Below are 16,706 nucleotides of genomic sequence, written 5' to 3'. Positions count from 1 at the left end.
CAAAGGAGTGAGACAGGCACTCTTGTACACTGCTGGGGGGTATAAATTGGTACAATCTTCTTGGAGGGCAATTTGGCTCTGTGCATTAAGCTCTTAGAATGCTACATTGCCTTGTGCCAAACTCCATGGTAGGCATTTTCCCCAAGGAAATGAGAGGTCAAATATATAAAGAAAAAGCTGCTGTAAAGACTTTTCTTCTGATCTGGATATAATTGTGCAATGCTGGAAAGAACTTAAATGTCTAACAATAGATTCATTGAACAAATTACTGGACATCCATTAGGTAGAATTCTACGTAGTCATCAAATGACATAAAGACCCACTGAAAGGGCATTTGGGGAACAATTGAAATATGACTTAGATAATGTTATTGTATCAGTGCCGTTTCTTGAGTGTGATAATGGTCCTCCAGCTCTTTGTAGGAAAATGTAGGATACATGCTGAAATGCCATGATGTTTACAGCTTACTTTCAAATGGTTCAGGAAAAAAAGAACATAACACACCATACACACACACACACACACATCATATATATATCCATAAATATCTCACAGAGAGAGAAAGCAATGGTGAATCTGGGTGAAAGGTAGATAGGATGTTTATTTTATCTATCAACATTTCTGTCTGTTTGAAATTTTTCAAAATAAAAAGTTGGAAAAATGTAAGAAAACATTTAAGGACAGGAAGAAATGATATATTTTAAGGAAAAATGTAGTTTACAAAACAGTATATGCAATATGATCTCAATTTTTTTGTTGAAAGATTAGGATTAGCTGGTATTTATTGGAGCCTTCCCACATGCCAGACACTGTGTTAAGTGTGCGTTGTCTCACGTAGCTAAAACCCTATGAAGTTCTGAGACATTATGATTTTCCCTACATAAAAGATTAACAGATAGAAATTCAGAGATTAAAATCTTACTAAAGGGGATTCCCTGGCGGTCCAGTGGTTAAGACTTGGTGCTTTCACTGCTGTGGCCCAGGTTCAATCCCTGGTTGGGGAACTAAGATCCTGCAAGCTGTGCTGCATGGCCAAAAAAAAATAAAAATAAAAAATAAAAACTTACTAAAATCACATGGCCAGCCACTTGTACTCAAACGTGGGTCTTTATGACCTCAAGTCCACACTCTCTTTTTTTTAATTGAATGAACGATTCTTTAAATTTTATAGTGCTTTACAATTTTCAAAAGTTTCACACACATGATTTCACATAATCCCACAACAACCCTTTTGTTCCCCCTACCCCTATCTTGCCCCTCCCCCCTTCCCTTTTCCCACTGGTAACCACTAGTTTGTTTTCTATATCTGTGAGTCTGCTTCTTTTCTGTTTTATTCACTAGATTGTTGTATTGTTTAGATTCCACATATAAGTGATATCGTACAGTATTTGTCTTTCTGTGTCTGGCTTATTTCGCTCAAGTCCACACTCTTAACTACCACGCTATTGCACAAAGAGCAGGAGGCTGCTGTAGCTGCTGACCGTGATATTGATTATGGCTAAGAATTATTGATAAGGGCTGTAATGGAGATACATAGTCAATGTTTTAAAGAAGCAAAAGCAAAGGGAGAGGCTAGTTCTATCGGGCAGGAGGACAGGAGGAGTGTAGTACTTACTACAGTGGTACCATTTGGGATGAGCTTTGAAGAATCCATAGGAGTACAATAGGGGGAACAGCATGAGTAAAGACACTGTATTTAAGAAAACCAGAATTAGTTTGTAGGGAGTGTAGGGGCAGTTAACCAGGGAAGATGGCAACTTATAAGACTGGACAGGGACCAGCATTCCTCCCTTCTGATGGTGAGGGGAAGTGCTTATGAAAAATGACCCAGGCAGCAGAGTAGTCCAGATGGGAAAGTGAGACTGTTACTAGGGAGACCAAGCGAGGGGCTTTTGGGAACCATCCCAATAGGAGGTGATGAACAATTCTACCAGAGTAAGAACAGTGGGAATGAAGAGGGGACAGAATCGAAGCTTCCTCCTCTGAAAGTTTGCAGTATTACTCGGGGACATGCCATAATAGATACATGTCTTGAAATATCATCTTATCTTCCTAAGTTGGTCCTTTGCTTGTTTGTGCTCATATCCATCTAGTTTGTATCACAGGAACTACCTTTCCCAGACTCTGTCACCCTCCAACTTCTTGGTGGGTTTGGCCAGCGGGAGACACTGGCAGAAGATGTGGGGCAGAAGGAGGGGTGAGCCCGGGGCTTCTCTGTTCCTCTCTGTCTGCTACAGGGCGTGTTCCTGGCAGCAGCTGTGTCTCATCCATGAGCCCAGATCCTGCTGGGCAGCCCCTCCCAACATGGAGCTAGCTCTCCTGCTTGGTCTCCACTGTAGCTCTAGATCCTAACAGACGGCTTGGCTTCTGGGCTCTGGTAACACCATCTTCTCTCTGTCCTTCCAGCCCTGAGCATGGCAGAAGCTTCTTGCTGATGCTACTTTCCCCCTTGTCTCCTTCCTGTCCCATTTAGCTCCTCAGCTCTCCCATCCTCTCTGGAACTGATTCCTTGCATTAGATTCCTTCAGATTGAAACACCTAGAGTATTTCTGTTTCCTGGCTAGACTCCCCACCCAGAGCAGAATTTCCTAATGGACAGGCACTGCATCTCTCCATTTTTATAATTCTACAAGGAGAAAGATAGAATTACTCAAGAAATATTTGATTGATACCTGGCCTTGGATCCCAACAGTAATCCTCATTGGCTCACTTGTGTGGGATCTGAAAAGAGAAGACACGAAAGAAATGAGTTCTAATTCCTTCTTCCAGGTGCTTAGCTTGAATTATGGTGTAGTTTCCACCCATTCATTGATTCATCCAATCAACAAACATGTATTGAGTGCCTAGCAAGTACTAGGCACTTTCCTAGCTGCTGGGGATATAGCAAAGATCCTTTCCTTGAGGAGTTTACATTTTAGTAGAGGACTTTAATGCACCAATAAGCCACTGGGGAGAAGGGGCTGGCTCATTTTTTCTAGTCACTGCCTGGAGATCCCCCATCAGATAATCTGGTTAGGAGATGGAGACTTTCAGGTAGAAAATAAAAATAACAGTAATATCATTTGGGGGGCAGATTCTGTGCTAAGACACCTATCCATCCAATCCAATAAGCATTTCTTGAGTACCCACTATGTAATAGGTAATGTGGTTTACAGAAGTGATCAAGACAAATAGGTCCACACCCTCTGGATCATATAGTCTAGTTGCAATGAAAGACATTAAGCAAATAGTAAGGTGAATATATAATTAAAATTAGGGCACACGCTCTGAAGGGGAAGTAAATGTGCTATGAGAGCTGATGATAGGGGAACTTGACCTAGCCTAGGGGTACTGGTGGTCAGCTAAGGCCCCCCCAGGGAAGTCAAGTTTTGGCTAAGCCTTGAGAGCCCAGTGGGTTGGGTGGTAGAAAGTGTTCTGGAGCAGTTTTCATTTGCCATCTCATTTAACACTGCCATCAGAGGGTCCAGAAACTCAAGAAGCAATTTCCTATTTTCTTACTGCTCTCTAAGGGCTTGTCACCAACATTCTCAGATTTTAACAGACCAGATTGCTTGCAAATAATGAACTTGGAAAGATCAGCATCTCCTCCAGAGTCTGTCAATTAAACTGTCCTCCTATGGAATAACACTCCTAGTAGAGCAAAAGCTGCATTTTTGGTAGCCATTATGATTGTTCACAAATATTCCAGTTTCCTTTCTGGGTACATGTGAGATTATGCTTTCAAGTTCTTTTGCAATTAGATGCAGTCATATGAATGGTGTTAGTCAATGAAACATGGGCGGAAGTGATGTGTGTGTAACTTCCAGGTGAAAACTTTGAAAGTCAAGAGTGTTACTCTTATGTCCTCACCCCTTTTCCTGCCTCATCAATTTTGGAAGCATGTGTTGAGATGGTGCTTCCAGCAGCCTGGGTCCCTAAGTGAACACTGTAAGTAGTGTAGCCAACCCTATCGACCCACATTGCACATTGGAGCCTGAGCAAGAAAGAAACATTTGCTCTTTTAGCCTGCTGAGATTTGGGGACTGTTTGTTACTGAAGCATAACCTAGTATATCCAGACTGATACAGGATTGTTTGTGTATTTTCTTTTCCTCTTCTCAGTGATGAGTGACCAGTTGCTCTCAAACAGACAAGCCAGGCATATTACGTACCTTATGTTAATGAACTCTCCTAACTCTAACAATTTGAGGTAAGCATTATATTTCCCAGTTTTGCAGCTGGAAGTCAAGAGCCATCACAGATAGGGCTGCCACTGGGCTTTGCACACAGGACCCTACAGTATCACCTGGCTCTTAAGGAAGAAGGGCAAGGGGTTTATGGAGCTGAGAAAAGGGAAAACCTTTGGCTTGGGTAAGGCCATTTACAGCTTTACCTAAAATCTCTGGGCTCTTATGGGCGTAAGGCGAATTGGTTCTGAATGATTGTGGTCCTGCCTTCCTTCTCATAGTTAATCTTGTAGGTCTAGTGATTTTTGGATTTCAGGGAGGCAGGGCATATTGGCCAACCGTGGTCTGAAATTGGTTCAGGATTAAGTCCAAACTCCGTAAAATACCCTCTGGGACTTTACGCTTGCCTGTGCCTTCCTTCTCCGTCTCATTTTACAAATCCCTTTTTCTGCCTCTGAGCTCAGCAACACTGACCTTCTGCCAGTTCCTCCAAACGACTGAGTTCTCTTTTGCCCTGGGACCCTTGTATGTGCCATTTCTGCTTTTCGGGAATATTTCCCATAGTGGGTAAGTTCCTACTCGTTCTTAAAGTCTGACCATCTGTGTCACTTCTTCCAGAAATCCATCTCTGACTCATCCACTGTGGGTTAGGATCCCCTCCTCAGAACTCCCTTGGCATACAAAATGTCCCCTATCACAGCCCCGTGGTACTGATTCAGGAAGTGGAATGGAGTTGGAATGTCTGGGTTAAAATTCTATGTCCACATTTCGTAGCTCTTTGACTTTGGGTAAGTTGCTCAGCTTCCTTGCACCTCAACTTTCTCATCTATAAAGTGGGGATTCTGTGGGGAAGGTACATGAACGGTGCATAGAACAGTTGTCTGGCACAAAGTACATTCTCAATAAGGGTTAGAGTTTATAATGATTATCATATTAATTGACAATTAGGACAATTACAGGTGTAATCTTGGGGGTCAGTGAACCCCAGATATTGTACACCAGTTGAATACGAATAATGTTTATGCACACGCATGCAGCTCTACCCGTTTATCAAAGGATGTATGACCCTAAGACATGAAGACTCACTGCCATGAGGGTCATGCTTGCACTGGGATCTGCTCTCAGAGCTGCCTTGTATTAAGAGGTGCAAGTCTACCCCTTGCTTAAAAGTTACCTCTTTATAGCTCCTTGAATTGTGTGACCTATCTGCTCTGCAAATGAGCAAGCCATTACGTTGACTCTGTAATTCTTTCTTTCAGGACAAAGTTCAGAAGAAGTAGGCACATATGTCCCTTTCTGATGTGGAGCAGATTGAAATTGGGTTGGACTCATCAGTAGTCTTCTACCCAGTGATAGAGTCTTCCACTCACAAAGACACTCACATGGCAAAGGGCTCATTGCAGAGCTTTATACACACTGACTGTACATCCAGGAAACAGCTGGTATTTGCCAGGGGCTTGCTCAGAACTGGTGCAGTGAAACATACACAATCTGCTTAATTTGTGTGTGTCATTCTTGAACTTCCTCTTTCCTGAAACTCATTGCACTTGCAGCTTTTATTAACATCTGTCTTTCAACTAAAAGCTCAACAAGGGCAGGACCCAGAAGGAAAGCTGAGTCCACATTGCCCCCAACAACCAGCACTGTGCCTGACCCATAATAGAAGTAACCAACCCTAGTTGAGCATTTACAGTGCTGGCCAGACACTGTTCTAATGATCTCATTTAGTCCTCACAGCCAACCGGTCAAGGTATTGTTATTATCCCCAATTAAAGATGAAGAACGGAGGCATGGAGAGGCACAGAGAGGCTAAGAAACTTGCTCAGGATTACATAGCTAGAAAGTAGTGAAGCCAGGCTTCAAACCCAAGCGGCCCTGTTTGCTCCTGCACAGTAGATGCATAGAAAGCACGTGACGAAGCTCTCAACGCGTGTGACCCTAGCTAAATGAGGCCGGCTCACATTATGGTTGTCGGGTTGGTTGCTATGCTTGCTGCTTGGTTTCTAGAATGCTGAAGGACGAAAGATTATATTAATACTTTGATTGACAGGTAGGCTTCAGAATAATGGGCAGAAAATTATATAATTTTCTTCGGAAAATAGCTTTCCGGCTCTGGTAAAAATGATCCCTATTGTAAAAAGTTCAGAAGTATGAAGAAGAAAGTTAAAAAAAGATCATAAGAAAACAAAAGAAAAAGAAAAAAACATCAGGGATAGAACTAGAATCAATAAAGCTCCTTTAAAAAAAAATCACCAGAAATCCAACAAACTAGTTATAGCTATTATTTCCACCCTTTGAGGCAAGTTTACATATTTATATACATATTTAGCTCTACATAAAGTATTTTACATAAATGGGATCATATTATATGTGCAATTCCAAAACCTATTTTTAAAAACTTCTTCACTCGCCAATATGCTGTGGAAATAAAGATCACCATCATTATTCTTTGCAACTGCTAAATATTTCCTTGTATGAATTAATATAATTCATTTCATCAGGCCTTATTGAAAGACATTTAGGTTGTTTCCCAAAGTCCTGTGTTAAAGCAGCATTACAAAGAACATTGTGTATACTTTTGAAAAATTTACAAGGATCACCTTAGATAATATCAGAAGATATGACTTCTGGGACGTCCCAAGGAGTGCACACTGACATTTTGATACATATTGACAAACTGCCCTCCCAAAAGATTGCCCCAATTTATGTCCCATTGTGACACACATTCATCACGACTGACTTTATAAATCTTTGCTAATCTGATAGGCAAAATAACCCCAGTAATTTATTTCTGTTTTCAAAAAATCTTTAGTATATGTTTATTGTTGATCTGCATTTCTCCGAGGATAACATAGATAAAACTTCTAGTTTTGAAGAAGGGAGTTATTTATGTACAAAGAGGTTCATCCCAGCATTACTTACACCAGTTAACAACCAAATAGGGAATCAACCCACCAGTTAAGGTATAAACATATGTTGGAATATTTCATAGTGACAAAAAAGAATGTTTTGGATGAATATTTACTAGCATGGGGAAATGATTATAGTATCAAGTTTGAGAAAACTTCTTAAGGAAATAGTCGAAATGCAAAATGATTTACAGAATAATTCCAACTCTGTTAAAATATATATGTTAAAAGAAGAAGATGGGAAAAAATTAGAAAGACTTGAAGGAAACACAAATCATTAATGTTGATCTCTGTAAGATGGAATTTGGGATGATTTGAATTTTCTTCAGACTTTTTTGCAGATGCCAAATTTTCTCATAGTATGGGGCTAATATTGAACACATGGTTGGTGTGTTTATTATTCTCAGTGCTTGGGCTCACTTGCCCTCAGTCACTTAGCATTATCATTAATGATCTATTTCAGTAAACTAAACAGACATATGCTTTGGTTTATCCATAAAACTAACTAAGGGACATGCTCGTTAGTACTGGAACTGTGTTGGGGGCAAGGCCTGGCTTTCAAGGAGTGTGACTTCTGAAAGGGGAGAGGAGCCATCTGCACATCTGTAGCACAACAGGCAACAGCATGTCTACTAAGATATGGCAAAGCCTCCTAGACAAGGTGGCATTTCAGCCCAGCCCTGAAGGATCATTTGGATTTTATATGTAACATTTGTCATTTTTTTCTGACTCTATAAGAAATGTGTTTATTACAGAAAATAGGAAAATGTATAAGATAATAACAGACATGTATAGGGTTACTATCATGTGTGGAACACTGCTAAATCCTATATACAGAAAAATCTCATTTAACCCCCCAGCAACCCAAAAAGATGGGTGTGATTATTTGTGCATTTCAAAGGCAAAGGAAGAGACTATAAAAGCGATTGAATATACATGATTGGAAAACTGGCAGAGGCAGTAATGGAACCCAAGTTGACCTGGTGCCATCAAAAAAGTAAATCAATCAATGTTAAGCCCATTGCTTTCAGTCTCTTTTCTTCCCTGTGCATGAGCTTTTCTTGGGTTCTCTTGCTGCTTACACTCTGAGTGGTCATCACTCAAGCATCATCGGCACATAGGTGGGAACTGAAGGCATACAAGTGGACGAGATCACCAGGGAAACACACAGAGAAGAGAAAAGGCTCTGGGAACAAATCCCAAACAACAGAGATGGAGACACCCTCCCAGGTCTGGGCTGGGTGGACAGGAAGCAACATCAGGGAAAACTTCACTGTGGTGGTAACCTTGGAGCTGAATCTTAGAGGATGAGGTTTGCCAGGTTCAGAAGAGGAAGACAAGGTCTTTGAGCAAAGTGAACAAAGGAAAGAACATCTGCAAAGACTTATCGGATGCAAGGGACAACATGTTAACTTGGAAAACCAGCAAGTGATTTCAGTATGGCTAGAACATAAGCGTGTGTGTGTGTGTGTGTCTGTGTGTCTGTGTGTTCATGTGTGTGCAGGTATCTGTGTGGGTGTGGGAGTGCATCTGTGTGTTTATGTGACTGTGAATATGTGTTCAGGAGGCTAGGGTGATGACGGAGAGCCTAGAGGGGGAAGCAGGGTTCAGATCATTAAAGACTGTGTATCCTTGTATTCGATGGTATATGAAAAATACATATAGAAAAAGACTTATTATGAGGAGTTGGTTCATATAATTATGGAGAATGAGAAGTCTCACGATCTGATGTCTGCAAGCTGGAGTCCCAGGAAAGCTGCTGGTATAATTCAGTCCAAGTCCAAAGACCTGAGAACCAGGGGAGCAGGTGATGTAAATTCCAGTCTGAGGGCTGGAGAAGATGAGATGTCCCAGTTCAGTCTGTGATGGGGGGTGGGGAGTGATGAATTCTTCCTGCCTCCACCTTTTGTTTTATTCAGTCCCTCGCAGATTGGATGATGCTCAACCACATTTGGGAGGGCAATTTACTGAGTCCATTGATTCAAATCCTAATCCCACCTGGAGACACCCTCACAGACATACCCAGAAACTATGTTTAATCTGGGCACCTGTGGCCCATTCAAATTGACACATAAAATTAACCATCACAATCCCTTTTAAAAGGTTTGGAATGTTATGGAAAAAGTCTGGGAAGAAAGGGTGGAGATCCTGAAGGCCACTAATCAGTATAAACTTTATTTATTTGGAAGGCAAATGGGAACCTTTGAATTTTTTTCAAGAGAGAAATGACAAAATGAGAATTGGGCTTTTGGAAGATTCTCGGGCTGGATGGTTTGGAGAGGGAAGAGGCAGGAGAGGAGACCAGTTGGTAGAATATTATAATAGTCAATAGAGAGAGGTGATGAGCATATGCATTAGGATGATAGCTACAGGGTGATGGTAGTATACTGGGGTGAAGGGATGGGTGATGGTGGATTTGGGCTGACAGAGATGAGAAACATCAGACAATCTCCTGGGTTATCTGGCAAAATCCATTGTTGAACATCAAACCAACAGTTCAAAATCATGTCCTTCCTTCCTTTCATGCATTTACGACAGATATTTACTGACTGACTACTCTGTGTCAGGCCTATGTATGGGGAACCCCTAGTTCAGTGTGGAATCTAACAAGTAAGCAGACTGTAGTAACCTAGTGTTACAAGGGGCCAGAAATCAACAGCCTCGGAAGTGGGGGAGGCAGCTGAAACACCCAGGACAGTATTGAGTGTTAACAAGATACCAGGCCCCAAATGGAGTCACTTATGCTAAGCTCCACTTCACCAAACTGAGACACTTAATTACAGTTTTGGCTCTCCCAGAAATGGAATCTTAAACTAGTCAATCAGGAATCACCTGATCAGCAGTAGTTAGGTAATCTGCCTTATAGACCCCTGCCATCTCCTAGAGGAAAGTAAACTTGCAATAAGCAACCTGCTTTTTAACCTAGTATGAATTCCTTGTTCCTTCTCCATTGTGTCTATGAAAAGTCTTTCATTTTGTACAGCTCCTCCAAGCTCCCTTCTATCTGCTAGATTGGATACTGCCAGATTCGTGAATTGTTGAATAAAGCCAATAAAGAGCTTTAAAATTTACTCAGTTGAATTTTGTTTTTTAACATGAAGGATATGGGCTACCTTCTTGTAGAATGGCACTTCTAAGCTGGAAACTCAGAGGAGAGTCCCCTACAGGCAGAGACAGTGGGAGCTGGTGATCCCCAGGTGAATAAGATATGGTTTCTGCCCTGGTGGATGGGGACAAATAAATAAGACAATGCCACTGGACATAAATGCAACTAAGTCATGCATATATACCATTCTTTATTCAAAAAACAAAACTCTCCTCTGTGCAAATTTATCCTTTTTAAAGCTGAGCTCTCTGGACCATTACCCACCAGAACGTCAAAGTGGGACATAAGCCTTCCCTCCAGTGTACCCCCAGGCATTTGAAGGATGGGCTCAGCGTCCTCCTTGCTACTGAAGGAACGTAGTTAATGAGTGCTGGTGGCAGACGGCTAACGTCCAGAGACTCAGCCTTCCAGTGATGTCCACTTCCCTGATCCCTCTGCTTGCCTGGTTTCTTAGTTCCCTCCGCTCTGGGGCAAACTGGGGCTGAAAGAGGACCGTATTAATTGGTTTGGGGACCCGAAGGTGGGGGAGGCTGGAGAGGGAGAAAAAATATGCTTTGTGTACTAGAGAAAGAAAAAGGAAAGTGAAATCCGAAACGCAGGGGCAGAAAGCGACCCCAGGCAGACACTTTGTGAACCGCTGGGGGGAGCACAACTCGGTGGGTGGGTGGGTGGGTGGGTCACATGCCCAACCTACCATTCTCCTATTCTGGTATCAAAGCCGAAGGCTCAAGGGCAGGGACAGCAGAGGAGGGGTGGGGTAACATCTGCGTCTCTACGCTCCCACAGGTCCCCCAATTCTCAGGCCCTGGCTCCCCACTTCATGGAGCCTCGGTCACGGGCCGGGGGCGTGTATGAGGGGCGGGGCTGCGTGGAGCTGAGGAATTAAAAGAGGTAATTAGCATCCTCCAATCCCATTGGCTCTCCGCCGGCCCTGCTTTACATACGCCCGCCCCCTTGGGCTGCCCGGGGCTTGCGGGGTTTTGTAGGGTTTGCAGCTGTCGCGGTCGTTGCTGCGCTTCAGTGCCGGGCGGGCGAGCGCCGAGCGAACCCCGGGCCGGGAACCGGGAGCCGGGGAGCCGAGAGCCGAGAGCCAGCTGCCGGCAGAGGTGCTGCCGCGGGCATCTGGGTCGATTTCCGTCCTACGAACACCGAGGCCGGCGCCCAGTGGTTTCTGCGCCCAGCCCGGCCCGGTGGGGAGCGGGTCAGACAGTTTTATTTTATTTTGGAAGAAAGGGACGAGTCCGGCGTGAGCTTCTCCCCCGGCCTGGCTCGCTCCTCAGCGTGTCCCAGCTCCGGCCCGGGCTCTGGAAGATGACTCTCTGCTCTGCCCTGCGTATTGCAGCGGCGACGGCTCGGGGAGGCATCCGAAAGTAGTAACAGTAGGTAGTAGCGTCTGGTGGAAAAGTGAGCCGAGGCGGCGCGGACTCGGTTCTTCCTGCGCCCCGGCGCCCGCTTTTCCTCGCTGCTGCTTCCCCTCGGCTCCCCGGCGGCCGCAGCATGAAGTGGCGCAGCGATGGCCAGGAGAGGTAAGAAACCCGTGGTTCGGACGCTGGAGGATCTGACGCTGGACTCGGGTTATGGTGGCGCGGCGGACTCGGTGCGCTCCTCCAACTTGTCCCTGTGCTGTTCCGACTCGCACCCGGCGTCCCCGTATGGCGGGAGCTGCTGGCCGCCTCTAGCTGACTCCATGCACAGCCGGCACAACAGCTTTGACACTGTCAACACTGCCCTGGTGGAAGACTCCGAGGGGCTGGACTGCGCCGGCCAGCATTGCTCGCGGCTGCTGCCGGACCTCGACGAGGTCCCCTGGACCCTCCAGGAGCTGGAGGCGCTGCTACTGCGCTCGCGGGATCCCCGGGCAGGCTCGGTGCCCCCCAGCGGCCTACCCAAAGACGCGCTGGCCAAGCTGTCGACGCTGGTGAGCCGGGCGCTGGTACGCATCGCCAAAGAGGCGCAGCGCCTGAGCCTGCGCTTCGCTAAGTGCACCAAGTACGAGATCCAGAGCGCCATGGAGATCGTGCTGTCCTGGGGCCTAGCGGCTCACTGCACGGCGGCCGCGCTGGCCGCGCTGTCCCTCTACAACATGAGCAGTGCCGGTGGCGACCGCCTGGGCCGCGGCAAATCGGCGCGCTGCGGCCTCACCTTCTCCGTGGGCCGCGTGTACCGCTGGATGGTGGACAGCCGCGTGGCGCTGCGCATCCACGAGCACGCAGCCATTTACCTGACGGCCTGCATGGAGAGCCTTTTCCGGGACATCTACGCGCGGGTCGTGGCCTCCGGGCTGCCCAGGAGCTGCAGCGGCCCGGGCCCGGGCTCCAGCTCCAGCTCCGGCCCGGGTCAGGGCTCGGGCCCCGGAGCAGCCCCCGTGGCGGATAAGGAGCGGGAGGCGCCGGGAGGGGGAGCGGCGAGCGGCGGCGCCTGCAGCGCAGCCAGCAGCGCCAGCGGGGGCAGCAGCTGTTGCGCCCCGCCGGCCGCCGCTGCCGCCGCCGCCGCCGCCGCAGCCCCACCGGCAGCCGCCGCCAACCACCACCATCACCACCACCACGCGCTCCACGAGGCGCCCAAGTTCACCGTGGAGACGCTGGAGCACACGGTCAACAACGACTCCGAGATCTGGGGGCTGCTGCAGCCCTACCAGCACCTCATCTGCGGGAAGAACGCCAGCGGTAAGTGGCTGCGCGGGTGCTGCCCCCTCCCACCCAACCGGGCCAACTCTCGTCTTAAGTTTGCCTCCCGGCCCCCTCCCGCGCCCTTCCGGTTGCCCGCTGCTGTCTTAAGCCTCCGAGGGAACCGCCGAGCTGGAGGCGGCTAGAAACATCCCTGGTCCCTCCTGCTTTCGGGATCCGCGTACTATACGCCGCTGGTAGGGTCCCAAGTCCGGGAGGGCGCGGTTCCGCCCCGAATTCGGGGCGGGACAGCGGCTGCCTCAGGCAGGCGGTGGGAAGAACCCAGCATCGCTTTGGAGGCACAGGTGTGCGATCATTTGCGCCTAGTACATATTTCTGCCAGAGCCCTGTGTTTCGTTGTTGTTGTTTTTTTCATTTTAAACATTTAATTTATTTAAATTTATTTTTGACCTTGAAGATGCCACATACCCGGGCTCAGGAGTTTGGCTCCTTGGAACTCAGGAGGAGGCGCATTCCGCCCTCGCCGCCCAGTTAGCATACTTCCCCGAGCTCTCGGGGACACCGTCGGTGAGCGCAGGAAGGCAGGGCCCTGCGGCCGTAAAGGCAGAATGTTTGAGAGCTCGCTCGGCCTAGAAAGTCAGGGAGAGGTGGGACCTATAAGCGGGAAGGCTTATAGGTCCCGAGTTTTTTCCGGGGCAGTTTTTGAGGGCCAGAGCTCACAGCTGGTGGCTGCTGCGCAATGGGCAGACCCCCCAGATTCCGACCTCTTGCCTCTGTCGGTTGGCTAGGAGGTGCAGGCGTCACCACTTGGCTTAAGGAGCGCCACAAGGGACCCGGTCAGGATGGGAGTGGGGCGGGGCTCCGAAGGGACTGTCAGTTTAAGAGGTCGTTTCCAGCAGGTTCTGTCATTCCTTCCCGCACCCCTTGTTTTGAAGGCCGGAGCTGGGTGGGTTTGAACCTGCAGTTCTGGTGGCGGAGGGGTGGGGCCCGGGGCTCTTGTTTTGGAGAGCTCCAGCTGGCGGTCCTGCGTGTCTGCGAAAGCCGGAGCTAGACACTTCAAAGCTTCAGTTTTCCACAGGAAATGGTAGAAGCGTAACTGGAGACTCCAAAAGCGAAATAAAACTTTGTTGCATATTCGGCGGTTTGGCTGGAGGTTGCGTGGTTGGAGCTGAAATGCAGTCTTTCTGGGCAGATTTCATTCATGTTGCTGCCTGTCGTTTCCCCGGGGCTGCAGCAGAGATGCAGCGGGCGCGGCCCGGCCTCTTGTGGGTGCCAAGTGTGTGCATAGGAGTGTGTGCGTATTTGTGAGAGTCTGTGTGCGCGCGTCCGTGCGTGTGTATGTAAGTGTGCCTGTGAGTGTGCGCAGAAGCAAGCAGCTCCCGCAGAAGCCCTTCGGAAACAGAACCTCCAGTTGTCAATCCCCTCACCTGGCTTTGGTCATCGTTGGGGGAGGGGAAGGAAGAAGCAAAGCTTGTGTGTGTGTGTGTGTGTGTGTGTGTGTGTGTGTGCGCGCGCGCGCGTGCTCGTGTGGTGGGGGCAGGATGGCGACTTCTGCGTTGATCGCCAAGACTCCTCTGGCCTCCTTGGCAGAGCCCTTCCCCCTCTGCTGCCAGTAGAGGGCTAAACCTCTAAAGGGAGGGTGCCTGTGAGGCTCCCCGTGCCTGCCCACCTCCACCCGTGAACTCCTGATGAAATGGAAACACCTGGGAGAAGGCATTGGTCTTTGTGTGTGCTTCGTCCGGAGGAGGAGTCGGATTCACCTGCAAAACCCAGGAGCTTTGGACTGGACGGTTCTTTGTTTGAAGCCCTACCCCAATAAAAAGTGCAGAGAGGCGTAATTTTCTTCCCTCCGCATGCACCCACCACCCCTGTTCTTACCTCCCCATTACAATCTACTGGCTCCCCAGACCCTTACCTGCTGGAATCTCCTCCCACTCCTGTGTGTCCTTTGGGAAGAAGGAGCATTCCCCTTTGGGCTCCAGTTTGGGATGCTGGGTGCCCTGGTCCAACTCTGCCTTGGCCGTTCTCTTGAAGTTATGACTGTGGGTCATAACTCACTTTCCTTCTCTGGGTCTCAGTCTCCTCATCTATAAAATAAGGGCCTAGATCTGCGATACACCCCCAGGTCCTCTTGTAGCTCTGTCTGTTTTTGTTAGTAGCCTCTGCATTTTTTCAAATTGGTTTTACTTTTATGATCTTTAACATCTTTTAAAGACAGATTTTGTGTTTATCCTTTTTGGAATAAGTATAATTTGAGGAAGGAGAAGACCGCAGAGCTGGTTTGGGGCAGGGTGAATGTGTGGTGGTTAGGGTTTGCTGCCATCACAGCATTTCCCACACCACAGAACTTAACTCCTAGGTTTCAGGGCCCCTTCGCCATCTCTTGGTATGAGATACACTGTAATTTCATTGTGATCTCTTCATCTCTTTTCCTTGGGCTTGTTAAAAATGGCAGGAAGCAGTAAGAAATGAACAGTTAATTTCTTAGGTATCTGAAACATACATTAAACATCAAACCTATTTCTTCAACTACTTTGCATGACATTCTTTCTGATATGCAAGCTTTATTAAGGAGCCCATGCTTTACATAACCTTTTTCCCCTTTTAACTCAATAGCCTCACTTATTCATTTGTGAATTCATTTGTTCATCAATATTTGTTGAGCAGCTACTGAATCTAGGGGCTGCACAAGTACTGACGTACAAGCTAATAACAGCTAACATGCATCCAACACTACTCTATATATTGACCCATTTACTCTTCAACATTCCCTTGAAAAAGTACTGCTATTATCCCCATGATACAGAGGAGGAAACTGAGGCACAGGCAACTTAACTGTTTTTCTCTTTAGTGACAGATGAGTTCCCTGCCTTCAGGCCATCCTCCCTGCCCTTCATTACCTACTCAGTTGACCAAGGCCCTTGATAGCCTGACAGTCCTTCTGTTCTAACACACCATATGTTCCTATTAAACTGAACTGGGCAGTACTGGATTTCACGTTTTTATATCCTCTGTCAAGTCTGAGAGGGCCTGGTACACAGTTGGAGCTTATTAGATGCCTGTTGAGTTGAGCAATCTATTGTGTAATATTGTGCAATGATATCCTGAAAGAAACTATTGAATTCTGAGTTCCTTGAATCATCTTTTCAAGTCTTTTTACCTTGGTTGCCCATTCTTACCGCCGTCTCTGCACCTGTCCGCCTTTCTAATTTGCTGCTGCTATGGCTCGAGGAATCAGGAAACGGATCACATGGGACACATGGGGTGATAGCAATGTCTCTTCTGTCTATAGGGGTGTGGGTTCAGGGGTACTTGCATTTGTCAAAATGCATTGCATTGTAACGTTAAGATATGTGTGTTTCGCTGTATTGCAAATTACACTTCAGTAAAAAAAGGAAACATAAAAAAGCCATAGGCATCCTTGGATGAAATTTTGTTTTAAATGCAGAAAGAATTTGAAGGGAAGACTGCAAGAGGCAGTGTGGTGTGATGAAAGGGAGAAGGGCTTTACACTTAGAGAGATCTAGCCTCAAATTTCGGCTCTGCCACTTTCTAGCAAGTGACTTAATTTTGCTGAATTTGTTTTTCTCATCTGCACAGTAAGGATTACAAAACAAAAAAAGACATGAAAAAGGAAGAAAACCCAAACCTACCTCATAGGGTGATTAAAAGCATTAAATCAGATCAGATATGTGAAAACCACTGTCACATAGTAGGCACTCGATAATAATGGCTCTTCCTTAAAAAACAGATTATTCAGGCTGGTGATGATAATAATAAGGTGATTTGGAATAGTCTCTTTCATTGCTGGGATCCCCAATCACTTTATAAATTTTAATTAACATGAGCCCTCACCTCACCAGCACTGGTTTGGTGGGTAAGTTGGTGTTCAGGTCTTT

General features: G+C 46.7%; 1 protein-coding gene across 3 annotated transcripts in view; it reads left to right on the top strand.

Annotated features, from left to right (window-relative positions):
• Positions 1–11,180: 11,180 nt before the first annotated feature.
• Positions 11,181–16,706, top strand: part of ABTB3 (ankyrin repeat and BTB domain containing 3) — a 307,341-nt gene continuing 301,815 nt past the window's right edge. For 2 of the 3 annotated variants that reach the window (XM_060164683.1, XM_060164682.1), the window contains exon 1: positions 11,183–12,846. In XM_060164683.1, the coding sequence (XP_060020666.1) occupies positions 11,694–12,846 (1,153 nt within the window). In that variant the 5' untranslated portion in view covers positions 11,183–11,693. Of the gene's footprint in view, positions 12,847–16,706 lie in introns of all 3 variants that reach the window. The other variant, XM_060164684.1, reaches the window with a different exon arrangement.

The sequence above is a fragment of the Lagenorhynchus albirostris genome, chromosome 11 (assembly GCF_949774975.1).
Source record: "Lagenorhynchus albirostris chromosome 11, mLagAlb1.1, whole genome shotgun sequence".
Lineage (NCBI taxonomy): Eukaryota > Metazoa > Chordata > Mammalia > Artiodactyla > Delphinidae > Lagenorhynchus > Lagenorhynchus albirostris.
This window is presented reverse-complemented; position numbering and strand designations above follow the sequence as displayed.